Source organism: Mercenaria mercenaria, chromosome 15 (genome assembly GCF_021730395.1).
Source record: "Mercenaria mercenaria strain notata chromosome 15, MADL_Memer_1, whole genome shotgun sequence".
Classification (NCBI taxonomy): Eukaryota; Metazoa; Mollusca; class Bivalvia; order Venerida; family Veneridae; genus Mercenaria; species Mercenaria mercenaria.
In genome coordinates, this window is record NC_069375.1 from 26396252 (window position 1) to 26416450 (window position 20199).

General features: G+C 29.0%; 1 protein-coding gene across 1 annotated transcript; it reads left to right on the forward strand.

Annotated features, from left to right (window-relative positions):
* Positions 1-13832: 13832 nt before the first annotated feature.
* Positions 13833-20154, forward strand: LOC123549387 (uncharacterized oxidoreductase YjmC-like). The gene is made up of 10 exons (XM_053524838.1): positions 13833-14059; positions 15810-15917; positions 16137-16217; positions 16425-16486; positions 17253-17405; positions 17805-17931; positions 18311-18432; positions 18976-19071; positions 19426-19536; positions 20016-20154. The coding sequence occupies exons 1-10, from the start codon at positions 13894-13896 to the stop codon at positions 20073-20075; spliced, it is 1086 nt and encodes a 361-aa protein (XP_053380813.1). The 5' UTR covers positions 13833-13893; the 3' UTR covers positions 20076-20154.
* Positions 20155-20199: the final 45 nt, after the last annotated feature.

The following is a 20199-nucleotide window of genomic DNA, read 5'->3' on the forward strand; positions in this document are numbered from 1 at the left end:
TTTTTGGGGGTTTGGGATGGGAATTAACACTATGACCTACCCCTTGGGCCCAAATTTGTGATGAATATAAACAAAAAAAGAATTCTTTTATCAAAATGGTAAGGATTGGAAAGAATTAAAATTTACAAAGGGTTTTTCTTAAAGTTACCCCGTTTATTAAAAATTATTTTGGGGGAAAACCCCTTAAAGAAATGATGTTTTTGGAATTTGTAAATCAAAATTGCTCCAATAATTTTGGGAATTTGATTTAAGTATTTTAAAAAGTTTTTAAATTTAAAATTAAACAAAAAATTTTTAAGGTTGGGATTGGAAATATCAAATTTTAAATACTTTTGCTTTGGATTTGAAAAAAAAAAAATTAACAAAACTGAATGGGGAACAAAAACCCCCAATATAAAAACAACCCCTGGATACAATTTCCATTCTTGTGATCTTATTGTTTAATTCCCCTTGTTAAAGGAAATCTTCAGTGATTTTATTTATGTTTTTAAGTACTGCAGTTTTAACAAAGCTTACCCTTTACAAAAAAACCCACAAAATTTGGGATTTTCCCAAAAATTAAAAAAAATTTAAATTAAAAATTTCCCAATTAGAAATATATTACAATGTATTTGGTAGAAAAATTTAAATTTAATGAGGAAAAAAAACAAGTTTTACATTAATATTAAAAAAAAATTTAATTAAAACTAAATTTTTAAAAAACTTTATTATAAAAATTAAAAATTTTAAAGTTTTATATAAGGGTACAAAAAAGTTTATGACAAAAAAAAAGGAATTATTTTTTTAAATGTTGATGCTCCCACAGGAGAAGAAAATCATCCCAGGGAACATGTATCTTGACACTTTAACAAAATTCCCTTTAAATTTTCACCCGGGCATCTTAAATTAGCACACGGGAAAAAAAACTTTGGAAACAGCAAAAAAGGGGGGCCTTGAAAGTGGAAAAAAAAAGGTTGGCACAAAAAGTTGGAAATTTTAAGCTGCAGCAAAAATTGTTGAAAAACTTAAAAAAAAACCTGCTCCGGCATTTGGAAATTTTAATTCCCAAAAATTCCCAAGAAAGAATAACAGTCCAAAAAAAATGTAATGAGGAGGATATCATATGAAAAAAATAGAATATTGTCAGAATCTGGGACTTTAGTTTCATGCGGGAAAACTTAAACTCAAAAAAAACGAATTAACAGTTTAAATTTTATAAAAACTAAATTTTTTAACTTAAAAAAAAAAAAACTAAAAAAAAAACAAAATAAAAACTAGAAAAAAAAATAAATAAAAATTTAAATTTACAGGGTTTAAACCAAAAAAATATTGTGAAGATATGAATTAACTCCTATTCAATTAGATACAGCATTAAATCTGTCCTGGGAAAAATGTTTTAAAAAACCAAAAAAAAGGATATCACTTTTCAATTAATGGTTGGGAATTCATATTTTGATTTTTTTAATGGTTATTTTGAAGTAATTTTAAATAAATAAAAATTTCTAATGGGCTGAGTATGAGGGGCTCAAAAATTTCTCTAATTAATTAATGCACTTTATTAATTGATCAGTTTGTGGTTAAACAAAAGGGGAAAAAAATTTTTTATTTTTGTAAAATTTACAAATTTAAAAAATGGGAAAAAGGTTTTGGGTTTAACTATCCAAAATTATGCAAAAATCAAATGGAAAAAAATGAATTTTTTAAATTTTAAAACTCTGCCCCACGCTTTTCCCGCGATGATAATTCCCGGGGGGCTTTAGAAAGGATTTAATTTTAAGAAAAATAAGGGGGTAAATGCAAATTCCATTAAAAAATTATTATTTTTTTCAGGGTTTTTGAAACAAAAAATTTTACCTCCAAGTCAAATTCAAAAAAACCGGGAGCTACAGATGATTAAAGAATTAATTTTTAGAGCTAATGCGCTGTCCAGGGAGAGTAATTGAACCAAAAATTTAAATTTTATGGGTTCCACGTTTGGGTTTTTTTGAATTTGGGCTTTAAACTAAATTTTTGAAGATTTTCAAAAGCAAGATGGTCATACCTTTGGGAAATGTGACGCAATCAAATGATACCAACCCGTTTTAAAACCCAAATTTAGAAACGGGTGGGGTAACAAAACCCACAACATGTATTTGGGTTTTTTACCAACACCTGATAAAAGAAAAAATCAAGAAAGAAAACCACAATTTTTTAATACATTTTTAAAATTAATGCAGCAGATGATATTATAAATCTATTTAGTTCTTGTCGTCTCGAAGTTTGGGAAGGTTTTTTTTTATCCCGAAACAAAAAACAAGTATAACAAGAAAATAGATTAAAAGTAATTAATTAAATTTTTTAAAAACAAAAAAATAAACACGAAGTCTGCTAAATAAATCAAACTTTAAAAAAGTTTGTATGGATTTGTTCATTTTAACTTTGGAATTAAAAGGAAAATAACTACAGAAAATTTCCTTTAACAGTTTTTCAAATTTAAAAATTAATTTTAAATGCCCCTTCCCGCTGCAAAAAATCCCTATTTACGCAATTGTATTATATGAGAAAAATTTTAAATAAATACAAATTTTTAAAAGAACTTTTTTATTGTTTAAAATAAATAAAAAATAAATTTTAAAAAAAATATAAATTTTATAATGTCTCAAATTATTTGAATTTCAAAAAACCCTTTCCGAAGGGCAAAAAAAAATTTAGCCCGAGCCCCACAACAAAAAAAATCCCCCATACTTTTAGATTCAAAAAATTAACAATTACCTTTGGGAAACTTCCCCCTTTCTTTTTAAAAAAAACCCAAAAAATCAAATTAAAAAGCCCCGGGTTTCAAAAAAAGAAGGGGTTAGAAATTACAATTTTTTAAAGAAAAAAATGTCCTCAATTCAAAAAGGTGGGTTTTTAGGAGCTTTGGCGGGTTTTTTAGGAAAAACAAATTTTTCCAATGGCCGCAAAAAAACTCCAAAAAAAATTGCCCCTTTTTGGCTTGGGGCCCTTTTTTTTGGGCTAGCCATACTGGTGTTTTAAAAAAATAAATTGGAAAAGGGATGATTTCAGTAGCTAAGATAAGAGAAAAATGATATCACCATATTTAAACCCAATCCAAAAAAGCAAAATAGTAGATCTGGGGGTGTTTAAAAACACAAAAACAAAAACAAGACGGGGGGTTTTTTATATGTTGGCTGCTATCTTTGGAAAACCTTTGATTTCATCTTTGTTAATGGGAAAGGGGTTACAGATTGATTCACAACGAAAAAACCCTTTCAGCGAAACCTTTATAAAAAAAAATAAATTTTAAAAAAAACCAATATCTAACTTTTAAATTGAACAAAGGTAAAAAAATTAAAAATTAAAAAATTTAGGGGTGTATTTAGTAAAATTTAAATTTTCAAAAATTTAAAAAAAAAACGAGTGGGAATTATAAAATTTGGGGCGACCCCTTTTTGGTTTCCGGAAAACATTGGGTTTGGGTTTTTTAAATAATATGTTTCTTTGATCCCTTTGGGCTTTTCCCCCCCAAACCCCCAAAAAAAAAAAAAAATAAATTTAAATAAAATGTAAAATCAACAATTTCAAATCCCCGAAAAAAACAATATCTTTTTTTGATTTATTTTTTTTTTTTCTTAAAAAGTTACAAAATAAAGTACCAATTTTAAAGATTTATTTTTATAAAAAACTAAAAAATTTAAAAATCCAAAAAGTAAAAGAACCCAAAATATTTTTAAATTTTTAAAAAAAAAGGGCCTTTAATTTTAAATGGGAAAAATTAATATAATGGGGAAATTCAAAAATATAAAAAAGAAAAAGTAAATAAAATAGAAAAACAAAAAAAAGACAATTTAATAAGAAAAAACCCCCATTTTTTTAACATGTTTTCCCAAGATACTGATGGGGGATTATTTCAAAAGGAAAAAAATTTAAAAGCTAGTCCCCGGTTTAGTTCAAAAAGGTAATAAGTAAGAATTAATTTTTTTTCTTTTAAATTTATTCCCCCTTTTTGATTCAATTTAAAATTTGATAAAGGAGAAGCTAAATTTCAACTAAAAAAAAAAGAAAAAGTAATTCTTCAAAGTTAAAGGGTGTAAAAAAAAACAGAAAAAATTAATCTATTTCTATAATTAAAGCAAATAATTAAAAAAAATGTGTTTTTATATTTTCTTTTAAAAATTTTTAAAAATTTTTCAGTTAAAAAATTTAAAGGGTTTTATAATTTTAAAAGGAAGCTAATGTACCAACCATTATCAAAAAAATATCTTTTTTTCATCCTTTAATGAAAAAAGATGTTTTTTTATAAAATAACTGGAAAGATTGGGGTTTTTTCAAAAACGAATAACTTTAAAGGTGTGATTACTTTGGGGTTTAATTAAAAAAAGTATCTTTATAATTTTTTTTGAAATATTGTTTTCCCTTTCCAAAAAGTTTTTTTTAATTTTTTTTCCTTTTTTTTAAAGTTAAAATCATTTTTTTAAAAATTTTGAATCATTTTTTCTTCTTAAACCCACAAATTCAACAATTACTACCTACCCGTCACTTTATCTTTAAATTTTCCAAATTTCTTTTTTGTTTTAATCCCAAAAAAAAACTTTGAATTTCTATCTAATCCCCTAATTTTCAAATAAATCTTTTTCCTTAAAAAAAGGCTTTTTCCCCACTTTTGGTTTTTTTTTCATAAAAAATAATCAGTGTCGTAAAATAATTTACAAAATTTCCCTTACTTTTTCCCTTAAAGTAATTAAATGAAAAAACATACATTAAAAATTTTTTATAAATTTAAAAGCACATTCCAAATAACAAAGGGCTGTTTTAAAAACAAAAAATTTTTTTATTTTATTAATCCCAAAAAAAGGGGTTTGAGTTAAACAACGTTGAACTAAAAAATGAAGGTTTGGGTATGTATTTTTAAATAATTTTTAAACATGTGTTTAAATTTTAAAAATTAAAACCCTTACGGGGAAATTCTCCCTCGTCTTCCCCAATACAGAATTGTTTTATTAACCCTTAAAAAAAATCCCCTTTTCCCAAAAAATTTTTTGCTTAGATCTTTTTTTGGGGGTAAATTTAAAACAATATACTTTTTTTTCCAAGGGCTTTCGTCCAAAATTAAATTTTTAAATTTTTTGGGATTTTTTTAATTTTAACCCTAATTGTGTATATAGTTCAAGATTTTTTTTAATGAACTACAAAATTTTTTTTTTTTCATTAAATTTGGAAACCCAAATTCTTTAAAATTTCTTTTTCCCCATTTTTAAATTTTGTTTAATATTTTTAACTAAAACAGAAAGGGCCCTTGATCTTGGGATAATTTAAATTTTTTTAGGAGCTAAAAGGAAAAATCATTGTGGGTTTTAAAGTAATTTTTTTTGGATAATTTAAGAACACATTCAACTATAAATTAAATTTTAAATTTTTTCAATTAATTTCTTAAAATTTTTTTTCGGGGGTAAAATTTAAAAATTTCCAGAGGGCAAAGGGACACATGCCCAAACCCTAAAGGGTTTTTGGCGTCCAAAGGACATAATGTATTTGCTTTTTTCTTTTTAATTATAACCCTTTTAATATTTATTGTTTGCTTTTTCTGTATCTGTTTTAAAATAACTTATTCCTCCCCTCTCCCTTTTCAAAAAAGATTAAAATATCAAAATCAGTTTTTTAGATCTAACCCTTAAATTTCCCTCCCTTTTTTAAAATTGCATCCCAAACTAACCCCGGACTAATAAAAAAATGACAAGGATCTAAAATTTTTGTAAATCCAAAAATAATTTTCTAAAATTTTCGAATACCCTCAGCTAAAAGAAAACGTCAGTTTTTTAAAAATAGATCATGATATTCCCCAGTGTTTTTTTTTTTAAAAAATTTTTTTTCCCAAATAATTTTTTGCATGTTTGTATTCATTATCAAAAATTTTGTTTTTTTTAAAATTGGGAAAAAAACCTTTTTTAGAAGGAATTCTGTTTTTTTAATTTTTTTAAAAAAGAATCCATGTAATCATAAGGAAAATCCCTTTGTTTTTAATTTAAAATTAAAGCTTTTTACAAACAAATTCTTGGATAAGTTTTTTTTAAATTTTGGAAATTTTTACTTTAATTATCCCAAAATTGAACATAAATTGGAATGAACCAAAAAAGACCAAGTCAGAAAAAATAAATGCCAATATCTTTCCATATTGTTAGGAATAACATTAATTTCTTTTTTTTAAAATTTTTCCCAATTTTTTGCATAATTTTAAAAGCCGTCATAAACCCCTTAAATTATGAAAAATAACAGGAATTTTATGTGTTAGTTTAAAAAAATTTAAAATTACATTCTGAAATTTAGCACTTTTCCCCTGAATTTTTTTCCCTTTTTATGACCCAAAGTTTCCCCCAAGGGTTTTTATTTTCCCTATATTCTTTTCAAGATTTTGACAAAAATTTTTTTTTTTTAAATTTTGGTTTAATTAATTTTTGACTTTTTGTTCCCTTTTTTTGAAATGTTCTTTAAAAATTTTTTTTACCAAAATTCATTTTCCTCAAGCATTTTTTTAATCACTTATAAAAAGCCTTAAGGGGCCCCTATAAATCTGGTTGGTTTTTGTAAAAATTTTTTCGCAAAACCAACCCAAAAAACTTTATAAACCGAAAACCCCAATCTATATATTTTGATATGGGTTTTAAAAAATGAAGATTCAGTTTTATGGGAAAAAAGTTAAAAATTTTTTTGTTATTGGGTTCAAAATCAGCATTTTTACAAAAGGTACTGCTAAACCGTTTTGAAAAATTTTTTTAAAATTTTACTTTTAAATTCCCCCCTTTTGGCATTTTTACGCCTTGGATACCATTAAAACTAAAAAAATTTGGGAATTTTTTTCCTTTTAAAATTCTTTTTTGGTAAAGTGTTTTTCCGGCAAATCTACCAAAAAAGTTTTTCCTAAAGTTGTCCCCTTTTTTTTGTTAGTCATTAAACTTTAAAGTCTTTACCAAACAAAAAGTTGGCTACAGTTTCTTGAGGGCCTTACAGTCAACATCAGTTAAATTTTTTCATTTATTTTTATTTTTTTTTATCATTAGTAATTTCAAAAAGGGGGCGGTTCTTCGTAAATTTATATTTTTTATTGGGGCAAGGGGAAATACTATTTTTTGCATTGGCCCCCAAAAAAAATTAAATGATATTCATTTAAAAATTCTATTTTAGGTAAATTTTATTAATGTAAGGGAAATTTTAATTTTCCCTTAATCAAAAACGTTTATATGTTTTTTTTAAAAATTTTAAAAATCTTTCCCAAAAGTTTTTTTACCCGAAATTGTAAGCAAATGACAAACCCTCCAAAAAAAATTCATTTCACAAATTTTTTATATTTTTTTTAATCCTTTTTATTAATTTTTAAAAAGGTTTTTGGTAATTTTAAATAACTTGAAGCACCAAGGACTAAAACTTAATCTATTTAATAAGACATCAAATGACTCTATTCTCCCCGCCCCCTTTTCCTTTAGAAATCCCAAATTAACCCAAATTTTAATTTTTTATTTCATCAAAAGCTTGATGTAAATTCTTTTATTTTTGTTTTTTGTTAATAATTTTTCTAAAGCCTTTGATTGAAATTTAAACTGATTTATATAATTTTTTCAGTTTTTTATCCATTTTTTGCAAAAGTTATTTTTAAAAAAAACGTTTAATTTTTATACCTTTTTAAAATTTTAATTCAGATTTTTTGTATTTCATAAAGTCCTTTATAGTTAAAAAATAATTTATTTTTTGGGTCTTGGGCTTATGTAATTTTAATTTCAAATTTTTTTAAAAATTGTTTTGTAGATCCTCCCATTTTCCTCTATATTTATAATTTTGAAAAAATCCCCTAAAAGGAAAAAAAAGGGTTAAAAAAAAAATTAAAAAAATAAAAAATAAATTTAAAAAAATAAATAAAATTTTAAAATTTTCTTTTAAAAGAAATTTAAAAAAATTTTTAAATTTTTAAACTTTTTTTTCCCCTGGTTTTTTTAAATTTCCCCTTTTAAAAATTTGGGTTTTTTTCCCTTTGGGAGGGACCCCTTGTTATTTAACCCCGAATTAATATTAAGGGCCCTTTTGGGTTCTGCATAAGTGCTTTTTTTTATGTTTTTTTTTTTCATTTGTGTCACAATCGGTTGCAAAACTTTTTTAGGATTGTTTTTGAAATTTTTGGTCTGGACAAACCCTAACTTTCAAACATTTTTTCTTCCTTTAAAAGGCAACCCCCAGTTCCAATTTAAAAAAATTATTTTTTTAAAAAAAAGGGTCATCCTTTTGGGAATTTATCAATGACATGAATTTTTTTTTTCAAACCCCTAACTAAATTTTATTAATTTTTTTATTTAAAAACCCTTTTTTCTTTTTAAAAACTTTTGTATAAAGAAAAATTTTTTTCTGGATTCATTTTTTTCCCTAAAAACTAGAAATTTTGGTTAACATTCAATTCTACCTTTCTATTTAAACCCTCTATATAATAAAAATTATAGAAAAAAATCTTAAAAAGCACCTAATGAAATTAATTTTTATTTGAAAATTTTGTTTAAAATTATCTATATCTTTTTTAATAAGATTTTAAAATCATTTTTTTTTAAAAATTTTTATCAAATTTTTAAAATTTTAAAACCTTCTTGAAACATTCGTTTTAACCCTTTTCGTGTAATTTTTGTAGTTTTTCAAATAATCCAAAAACCAAACCTTTTTTTTCTTCCCTTCCCGTTTCTTTTTTTAAGTCTTTTAAAAAAATATTTCCTGGGCGGTTTTTTAAATAACAAATCCATCAATTGGGTTTTTTTCCCTTGGTTTTAAAAATAAGTCGTTTTAAAAAAAGATTTTTGACTTTCCCACTCGGGGTCTTTATAACACCGTTGTCGTTTTTCTGTTAGTTAAAAAACAACCCTTCAAGGACCGAAAAAAACCATCCCAAAAGTTTAAACAGAAGAAAAACATTTTTAAAATTACTATTTTAAAATTTTTAGCTGAAAAGGAAAAAATATTTGGAAGGGTTTTTTTGAGCAGCCCTTCAAAAAAATTATTGAATTATCATAAATCCATAACAATTTTTCCATTCGTGAATTGGTTCTGGAATTATATTAAAATTAGGATTATATTCTTTAATAATATCTAAAAACGTACTTTTTCCTGATGCAATATTACCTTCAACTGATATAATTTTTCTCATTTATATAAAATACTTATAGAAAAAATCTTTAATTAAAGTTAATACAGCTCTTCTTCTTTTTTACTTTTATATCCGTTAAGTTTAAATTCCTTCATGTGCATTTCAAGAGGTGTTGAATAATTTCTTTCTTTCTGCATTTCTAATAGTATTGTAAAAATATCCTGAATAACTTTTTTCTCTTCTTCTTTATTTACTTTTCCAATCCGTGCTTTTGTTATAAGTTGTTTTATTTTGTGGTGATGTGATTTTAAAAAAATTTCTTGTCGTCAAGTTTTAGTCTGTTAGTAAATATGGTAATTACTGATGGAACAGCGCCAGCAACTGCTACAAATATAGGAATATTTGGGAACAAGTGCTAATGCAGCTGAACAACCAAAAACACCTGCTGTAATATATAACCCAGTACTTACTCTCCCACAAAATTTATAACTTTTCTGTAAGCACAGCTAGTTTAGTTAAGTGAATAATTAATTGATCTATTGTTTCTATTCCATTATTATAGAAATTAGATTTTTATTGCTCATTTATATAATTAAACTTTTTATTTCTAAATTAAATTTTGTTAAGATCGCTAAACGGAACCCAACTATTAAATTTTTCATTGTAACCTTTCCATTTTACTAAAGCTTGTTTTTTCTTATAGTCTCGTCTAATAACTTTTTCTATTCTAAAAACTTCTTGCGTAGTAGGTAAAAGTTCTTGTTCATAAAATGAACCTTGAATTATTTCATCATTTAAATCTTTAATAGTGTATGTTCTGGATTTGTATTATTAATTTTATAAATTATAAATATTTCCTCTGTCCAATTTGGTGTATATCCTTTTTCAAAATGTCTTTTAAGTTTACTTAAGCGAACTCGATCACCAATTTTAAAATTTTGCTTTACTCTTTGGTATCTTTAAATCACCATATAAATTAAAGTAAACAGTACCTTTATTTAAGTTTTTACTAGCTTCGGTTGGTGTCATTTTTATACTAGAATGTTTTGTTTTGTTATATTTATCAACCAATCCTGCAAATTATCTAAATAAGTAAAGTATTATTTGCTGAAAATATTTCCACATTATTCTTTTTAAACTTCTATTAAATCTTTCTATTACTACAGCCTTTCCTTCATTAAATGTATGGGACATATTAATCTTATTTTTATTTAAAAATGATTCAAACTTTTATTATAAAATTCTTTTCCTTCATCTACCCATAAATTTACTGGTAATCGTCCTTCAGAAATTATTTTTTCAAATGCTTCAGTAACAGATTCTCCAGTTTTATTCTTTAATGGAATAACCCAAGCATATTTACTAAATATATCAATAACGGTTAACAAGTACTTTACTCCTTTATTATATTTTGAAAAAGCTTGCATGTCAACTAAATCAGCTGACCAAGTATCATCAATATCATTAACTATCACTCTTCGTTTCCTAAATTTTCTTTTAATTGGTTTGTGTAATTCTTCTGCTAATTCATCGCTACATGTGATTCCGGGGGTATACTCTACCCCCTTTTCCCGTTTTTTGACTTTTGTTTTTGTCCCAATCCAAGTGTGTATTTCGTTTTAATTATAGGTTTCACAACTAAATGTTTTGCAATCTTTTCTCCAAATGTTTTTGATTTAGTTTTATTTAAATTGGAAAGCATTTTTTTTGTCACATTCACTTTTACTTAGTTCTGAGTCATAGCAAAAATCATGGTCCATACATACTGCATCCAGTTCATTGACAGGGGGTCCATTATCTAGGGGATTTCCTGGCCCACAATAATTATATCCTGGAAGTGTTAAACCTTTCTTAGGTAATAAAGGTAACATTGCTTTGTGAATATCTAAATTACCTCCTGTACTTTTAACAAACTTTGATTTCATCTTTCCACAAGATGAACAGGTAGCTTTTATCATTTTTCTCCCATTTTTTGTTATAACATAATGGGGGTTTATATTATCCGTAAATCTTCTTTCTTTCAAACAATATATTTTATTTTGTAAACTCATCTATATCATATGTATTTAAATTTAACTTTAAAACTTTTAGTCTGTTTAAAACCTGTGGATTTTAAATTGGCCGGCATTGGTCAGTCTGGACCGAGGGGTCAAAAGGTCAGGGGGTCAGATTGACTCCGCTTCGGTAATTCTAATACTACTCGTGTCCAGCATGGTAAGGGTTAAGTATTTTCTTTTAAAAGTATAAGTCTTATTTCTGTACTTCTTTTTCTTTAAAGCGACCGGCCTCCAGATCGTTCGACAACAAAAATACTTTTTAGATATCTTAAAAAAAATGCTATATATTTCTTATGAAGGCTTCAAAACTTAATTACTGACAAACTTTAGGTTATGGAAATACATGAGAATTTGCTGTTTTTACTACCGTTTACGATGAAAATCGAAAAACGTTAGTGGTTTAGTATTTTGAAAATATTTTAGAATCAAAAAGCTCATATTCTAATGTTCATAATATGTGAAAGAAAGCGCGTATAGAGGATGTATATACGCTTTCTAAATAGTTTAGATAACATATTCATATTCTTGAATATTTATTTTATTTACAGACAGTTTCTTGTGCGTAAATATTTCTTTTCTGTACATAGATATACGTTAGCGTGATGTTTTATGTATTAAAAAGAAAGTAAATCTATGTGTTCGATGTATAAAATGTAACGATTTCTAAATATTTTAGATAACATATTCATAAATATTACTTTTATTTGACAATTAATAATAAAGTGTTATATAAATTTTCGACTTGTTCCGATTTTCACTTTAATAATTATCAAAACTGCATTTAATTCAAATATATCGTTTAGCAAATCGCCCGCCTGTAAATGCATCAGTTAATTCGTATTACTACAACAACAACAATTAGTACGGAAATCAACGAATCCGTCCGGTAGCGATGATATTGGATTACTGGTTTTATTGATTTTTATGATAGGTAGATCTGTCCCGCTTTATCGGTTTCGAGATGTTACTAAAAGTTGGTAATGATTCTTCAACATCGCTAAGGCTTCCGACTGAAATATATAAAACAAAGAGAGTTTCGTCATCTTATCATTTCACCGAAATAAAAAAAACAGAAGTGCTAACTGGATAACATAATTACTGCATACAAAACAAACATATAATATATCTAAGATCTGAATATCTTCCCACCTTTCGTGAACAATTTCAAAGTTTAGTAAAATGCAATTCTTCCGTTATCCCCCCACATGTATCGGGTGTGTGGTGTGTGTGTGTGAGGGGCGGGGGGTGCATATAGGCGTTGCTGCTGTCCATACATCCGTATGTCTGTACATCCCGAAATCTCGTGTGTCTTGTGTTATGGACATAGAGAAAAATCTTGTGTGTCCAACTCCTCTAACACTATTGAAAGGATATGCTTGAAAGTTTCGCAGAAGAAGGACGTTTATGTGAAGATGACCATAAATAATGGACTTTTTAAACAATAGGCTCAGATGCACAACCTTATCTGAATACAAATTGCTTCAAATTTTTAGTCGAACATCATTCCTGTGAAGATGGTCTGTACTAAAAACTTTGCTATTTAGAGATTGGCACAGTATGTGAGGGCATCAGTGTCCAATGGATACAATTCTAGTTATACATATCAAATATGTTCTACAAACACGTAAAATAATTAAACAAAATGAAATGTTAATTTGGTACAAATAATTATTAAAGTAAATTAAAAAAAAAAGCTTTTAAGTCTTTTACTCACGTTGCATAACTCATTGTGTAAGTGAGTACTCTCCCTTTACGTAGAAAAAGGACGATTTAAGATGAAGAATATCAATCGAACGAATTTTGTTATACTTCGATGTAATCGTTACAGACACAAAATCATTTTCATATCCAGGCATACGTGTGACTTTAAATATACCCTATCGGAGTTCCCATGTATATGCACTGACTTTTTGTATAATTTTGAGATATGCAGCACGATTTTTATACAAAGCACATTATTTCTTTTGCGCTTCTTGATCATGAGTGTGTATCATAACTTATATCCATTTTACTCCATTCTTGGAATTTATTTTCGTTTGAGTAATTTTAACATTTTTTGTTGCTGATTTTATGTGCATGTTGTTTGTTTCCAGTTTAAATAGCTAAAAGACAAATAATCAGTAATAAGATGTGATATGAGCCGCACCATGAGAAAACCAACATAGTGCTTTTGCGACCAGCATGGATCCAGACCAGCCTGCGCATCCGCTAAAGGTTTCTCTAATTGCAATAGGCTTTGAAAGCGAACAGCATGGATCCTGGCTGGTCTGGATCCATGCTGGTCACAAATGCACTATGTTGGTTTTCTCATGGTGCGGCTCAAATATTAAGACGCTCATTGTATGCTTCCCCTCCATTGAAATGGAATCAGCTGCCAAGCTGTCCTAGAATAACAATATTAATTGTTTGTATTTGAAACTCTAAGCATACATATGCAGTGCTTCATCGCATATCTTGTACGTTATTCATTTTACATGTATTATTGTATAAGCTGATGCATAGTTTAAATGGAACGGGGGAAAATGAGTTATCATTAGAAAACTAAAAAAAAATAGTTACAGATATGTTTGTCTTAATATTAATAGTGCCTATGCATAACTTTGTTTCATTAACGAACCTTTATGCTCTTATCTGAGATAAGAAATTGTAATATCTAATTTTGTAGTATGTCAAATTGTGTGTACATATAAAGGTCATGATCAATTTTGATAACCGGTGTAAGGAATTTATGATATATTGTGTCGGAGACTTGTCAAACGAATTGTAATGGCGTTATTTAATGGTTCTGTAGTGCCGCTGGAAGAGTTTCATGCGTTCATTGTACGTTGCAGCAAATCCGTTGGCATATCTGACAATCATGCAGAAAGTCTAGCTGAAATGCTGGTATCGGCAGATTACAGAGGCCACTATAGCCATGGTCTGAAAAACCTAGGTAAAACTTTTATTGAACTTTAATTCGTTTATATCATACAAAGAAATAATATTTATTTAGAATGCAGAAGGTCGGCAGCTTTCATCTAGGTGCAAGTGCGTAACATAATAACCTTTGGTAGTGATACCAAATGAAAATATTTATCAGTAATTGTAAGGAAGAAAATACAAGGTCGCCGACTGTATTTTTGAATATTATCATTTGCATAACTGACGCTTTAATCGAGACTGTCAATGGGTATGAGGAAAGATGACATACAATTTCCAGTTCATAGGGCGGGGGAGATACTTTTGGAATCAATGAACACAGTCGCCGTTATGGAAATCAATTTAAACTAGTTAGTTTGAATTATCGCCGTAAGGGATCGAAGCAATGGACACTAGTCAAGTTGTAATTAGTGATTGACATTAGTGAATCAAGTCCGTTAAATTCATCGCAACGAATGCATTTAGGATTTTTAAGGATGGGAATGGGGGTTAACGTCACTCCGACATATTTATAGGCCATATGGCAATTTTCCAGCTTTTGACGGCGGTACCTCTTCGGACATTATTCATCAGGCACTTGGGTAGAACCAGGACAGGATCTTCAAAAGTATTGTGTATGCTACGGAGGTCCTCAGAAAGGGTTGAAAATCATCATCATCTTGACAGCTGTCTATCTGAATAGATCTAAACATTTAATAATACATATAAGTAGTCTGTAAATGATTCGACTTGTACTTCACAAATATATACGAACTTTAAAACTTCATATTGAGCTAGGTATGTGCGTGTGTCAATGTTTATTTGTAGTCACGCATATGGTCTACTCCTTCAGAAGATTTTTCGCAATTTTAGTGGAAGAATAGTGAAAGATGCAGACAGCGCTCAAGTAGAATACCTGGTTCTTTAGCCTGTCAAGTGTTAATACCCAAATGCGAGGCATTATCCGAAAGTTAATAATTGTAGTTAGAGGAACGTGGGCTCGAACCAACCACCTAGAAAAATTTGTAATCATATTTGGTATGTGTATAACGAAATGTCCGCAGGTGAAAGTATACATGTCTAATATTAAAAGGATCGTTATGAAGGATGTTATTCCGGAATGTACTGAGCGGCCGCTCATATATTTTACATGGTCTGGCCGCGCTTTGTACCTGCGCAACGCGTGTGATCAAGCCAGAATTAACGAGCCCAGATCAAGCTACTTGTGATGGACCAATTGAAGTCACATAAAATATATTAAAACGAAAGCAATAAAAATTCATATCCATACACCTTGATTTAGGGACTGCTTGCGAAAATTTCTAAAATATCATAAAGGTATATCACATGCTTGAAAGATCGGAATATATGGAAATCAATGTAGCAGCGACGTTATTGACATAAAAATCGATATTTTTGTTTATTGTCAGTAACAAGCGTTAGCGACGTCACTCTAGACAATAGAATGACGTTATTTCACATACATACTACCGCGTTATTTTCATGTTAATTTTCTTGATAATTTGTAATTTTGGTAACTATTTAATGTCTTTTTTACTGTTTTTTTCCTTTATGAAATAATCCCTATTTTATGTGATTCGAAATTTTTGAATTTCTATGGTTTTTTTTTTAAAAGTAAGCGACTCTTGAAATTAATATTTACCCATTTTATCAGAATTTAACTGGCGAATACCTTAGTATTTATTTTTAATGGTACAATGATTGTTTGTGCGCAGTGGACTCTGTGACATTTCCTTTGGATTAACCCTGGTATTATATTTCAGAGAGGTACCTTATCTGTGTACGGAAAGGTATAATATCCGGGGCAGGTACACCAGAGATTGTCAAACAGACCGCAGCAACCGCATTAGTGGATGGGCATAAATTACTGGGTAAGCTTCAAAGCATTTTGATTGGCATCTGGATTTTATACAATTAATGTTACAGAGATAAAAAGAAAATGAGTAAATATTCACCCAAATCTTTGAAGTGATAATGTCCGCGCGGCTGGACGAAACGTGGTAAAAGTTGTTTTACAAAATTACTAAGTTATCATTGATATTTCTCGGGCTAATTTATTGTAATACAATATATGATTTATCATTTTAAAGGTCCTGTCATTGGCAATTTTTGCATGGATTTGGCAATGGAGAAGGCAAAGACTGCAGGAATTGGTTGGGTGTCTGTCAGAGGTTAATGAGCGCTAACGCATTAAAGATAATGCTTTTCTTTTTATATATTTATTTTCATCTTTGAAAATTAAATAAATAATATAAGGATTAAACTCCAGTAAGACCGACCTTAATTTAAAAATGAAAAATGCTCAACGCATATCAAGCAAACAATTTTTGAGGATGGCCTAATCTGCGATGTTTCTTAAACTGTTTTCGTCGTTAAAGGTTCAAACCATTATGGAATGGCGGCGCTGTATGGGCTTCGAGCTCTAAAGCAGGGGATGCTCGTAAGTTAATGTTTAGCATTACTTATATAACTTTGAATAAATACAATATATACGACATTGTACAAGAATGTTTCATTTTAACACTTTTAATTTCCGATAAATTGAGGTGAAATGTTCTTACGCAATCTTTAAACAATATTTCATTGAATTGAGATTCATAATTTTTGTCAGGAATGTATTTTTTTGCATAGAATGTGTTCCTCCAACTATGTTTTAAATGAAATGCTAACATTACTGATCAGTTATAGTAATTAATTTACTTGATAAAACACACCAAACAGACAAACCAAATAAATAACTATACAAAGTCGGTATATGTTCATTTGTAAATATTTTTATTCATTACAGTATATATAAGTACATTTGCGATTAATTTGCCTTTCGGACAATTGCGGCGGCGTGTGTTCATTTGATTAGAACATGATTTAATACAGCGTTTGCATAGTTGCGTTCTACTCGTCTTTCGGACAATTGCGGCTCATCTGCCACTATTTAATGCATGATTATTACAGTTAACGGCTTACTAACTGAAAACAACGGCAGTTAAATAAAATTTGTGCATTTTAATAGTTTGTATATTATAATTTCTAATTAATCGCAATCAACGATAATGAATCTGTATATGACTACAATATATTAAATACGAGGAATATGCACCGTTATTTTATACTTAATGCAAACAACTACAGTTCAATGAAGAATGTGCCAGGTAAATTTTTACTGGCCATTTGAATAATGACAACCCTGTTTATACACAATGATTCAGGGCATTGCTCTTACAAACACATCGCCAGGAATGGCACCAACACGAGCGAAAGAAAATATACTTGGTACTAATCCAATCTGTGTAGCTGCTCCAGCGAAAGATGGAGACGGATTTATGTTAGATATGGCCACAAGCGCTGTGGCTTACGGCAAGGTATTTGTATCATTAATCATAGTTACCTTAATTAGCTCTTGTCTGCTAACAAAACGAAGTGACAAGTACAGTGTGTTTGCTTAAGAATGGAAGGTCATATATTGGACCAAGACATTTTGCACACTAGTCCATATTTTGTAAGCAATATTCAAGAAAGTACAAAGGTTTTAAATGGCAACAGGATTTCGATCAAAACTGATGTTGGCAAAACTGCTTCAGTGACTCCAGATGAATGGTTTTTGAATGAGTGATATGTAATATCTTTAATACATGTGAGGTCATGTTTTTTAATTAGGTTATTATAAAGAACTAGAGTTATAGCCCTTAAATTAATCATAATTGCCATATTTATCTTTAAGTTTATTTATTTCGTGAGAACGGTGTAATGCTATCTTGCAGGCGATCAACGCCAAGCGTATAGGGGAACCAATACCAGAAGGTTGGGCAGTTGACAAACAAGGTAAAAGTATCACGGACCCTAACTTTGTATATGGTATGCTTCCGCTAGGAGGAGCAGAAAACACTTGTAAGTCTAATATCACACACCTCTCTCCATATAAAAGTAACCAGTTTCAAGATAAATTATCGCGAACTTTTGCATATAGCTCTGTTGCTAAAACTTTCTTGTACACAGGTTTGTCGCCTACTGTTTGAGTGACCATTTCTGTGACAGAAATTTTACAAAATGTTCATTTTTGTTAGCATGTTAGCATACATCATGGTAAAGGTCTCTAGAGGTAGTAATAGGATTTGGTTTAGCTTGTTAAAGATATCGTTGATAGCCTTAAGTTTTTGTTCCAAATGTTTGCTTTAAAGGAAAATCCCACCCATGAAAGTTTTGAAATCTAAGCTTTACATAATGTTTACTTTAATGCTAACTTAGATAATCTTAAATTTTATTTTAGCTGGCTATAAAGGGTACGGACTGGCTATGATGGTAGAAATATTCTGCGGAATATTGAGTGGTTCTAACTACGGTCACAACATAATATCAGTTAGCGATCAAATCAACAAGGAAGCGAACTTAGTAAGTAAATAATATCGCAAGAGCAAAATACGGAAGCCGTTAAGGGCAATATGTAACTGTCACACTTTTTTTAAGAGGGTCTTACTTAAGTTGACGGTGTCACGTACGAAACGCGATCACGAGATACCACGAGAATACTTTCTTTTATCTAACATTTCACTACTGTTGTGGTATTACATGTGAAGCGAACATTTATTCTATTCAGTTTGTCTTCTTAATGGTTTTAGCCAAAACATTTCAGCGCAACCGCATGATGTAGGAAAATTTAACTTATTATTATAATTATTTTCATTCTAATTCGAAAGGGCGAATATTCTGACGAAAGTTTTATTACAAGAAAGTATGTACGTTTTAGCTTTTTATTCCTTTAGATCCATTTTCAAACAAGAGGTCTTTAAATAAAAAGTTCTATAAGAGAAATATAAGACAACGTAATAAATCTTAAAAATTATAATAATACCTTTAAAATCTGACAGCCAATTGAGGTAAACATGTGTCATACTGAAACACACTTCTTAACGTCTATGTCTTTTGTTTATAAAGGGCCAATGTTTTATCGCCATCAATCCAGAGGCATTCGAAGAAGGATTCTTAGACCGTATGACAGAACTGCTCAATTACTGCAGGAATTTAGATCCAGTAAGTATTGTACAAAATACGACAGAACATGAACAATAAAGTCCATGTGTCTTTGTATTGAAGAACATTATTCATTAAAAGCTTTTAGAATCACCAGTAGATGTCACAGCATACCGTCCATTACAAATTTTAGTGTTGATGTGGTCTGCAGTTCAGATCGCAAACTGAAAACTGTTTTGTAGTTTGCATTTCAAAATTACATACCGCAAATTGTTAAAAAAACAACAACAGTATGCCATTCTACTATCCATCTGAAGAGTTGTCACGGTACCTACAAACAAAATGTTACTCGCCAGTAAACACTGAACAAAGTGTAATTGTTACTGTTAAAGCATAGATATTGTTTTCCGTCAGGTTGAAGGGGAAACAGAAGTATTAGTGGCAGGTGACCCGGAAAGAAAGCATATGGAGAAATGTGACCAACAGGGCGGTATACTCTACCATCCTGAACAAATTAAACATGCTGTAAGTAGACCTTTTGAGTACATATAAATATATAGAGAGAATGGTTTTATGCTTTTTTATATGAGGGAACATTATGTAGTTTATCTTAGACTGTATCTTGCAACATATGTCCGAATACATTTAGTGTGTGTACATGCTCAGAGACTGGCCACATAATTCATGACCAGTAAGCGATACGACGTATTGCAAAAGGCATTAAGATGTCTGTGATCGTACGAACTTCATATCTATATACATGTAATTTTAAGACTTGTATTCCAGTTGTTGATAAAATTGCCAAAAATGTTTATGTTCAAAAACGTAATAAAACCGCATTAGAACTGCAAATTAAAATTGCACATGTCATAAGGGAAAGGACAATTGCATGATAAATGTATTAAATGTATCATTTATTTGTTTTGCACAAAGCATTTTCTGGGTTTCTGAGCAAAGACGATGCAAATGCTAATTTTTGTGTTGTTTTTTTTTTGGCCTTTCAGAATTCAATAGCTACCTCATGTAACGTACAGCCAATGAAGATTTTGAAGACTTTATCATGACGTTGTCTCGTAGTTATTTTCAGTTATTTTTGTATGTCGTTATATCTTTGCTTACACAATAAAATGTTTCTCTCATAAATACCAGCTTTGATGTGTGCCGAGAAAATATCAGGATATCAGTTAA

Coding starts and splice junctions, on each gene's coding strand:
- LOC123549387 (XM_053524838.1), top strand. CDS start 13,894: ATGGCGTTATTTAATGGTTCTGTAGTGCCGCTGGAAGAGTTTCATGCG. Junction 16,487..17,252: donor CTCTAAAGCAGGGGATGCTC/GTAAGTTAATGT, acceptor ACAATGATTCAG/GGCATTGCTCTTACAAACAC. Junction 19,537..20,015: donor CTGAACAAATTAAACATGCT/GTAAGTAGACCT, acceptor TTGGCCTTTCAG/AATTCAATAGCTACCTCATG.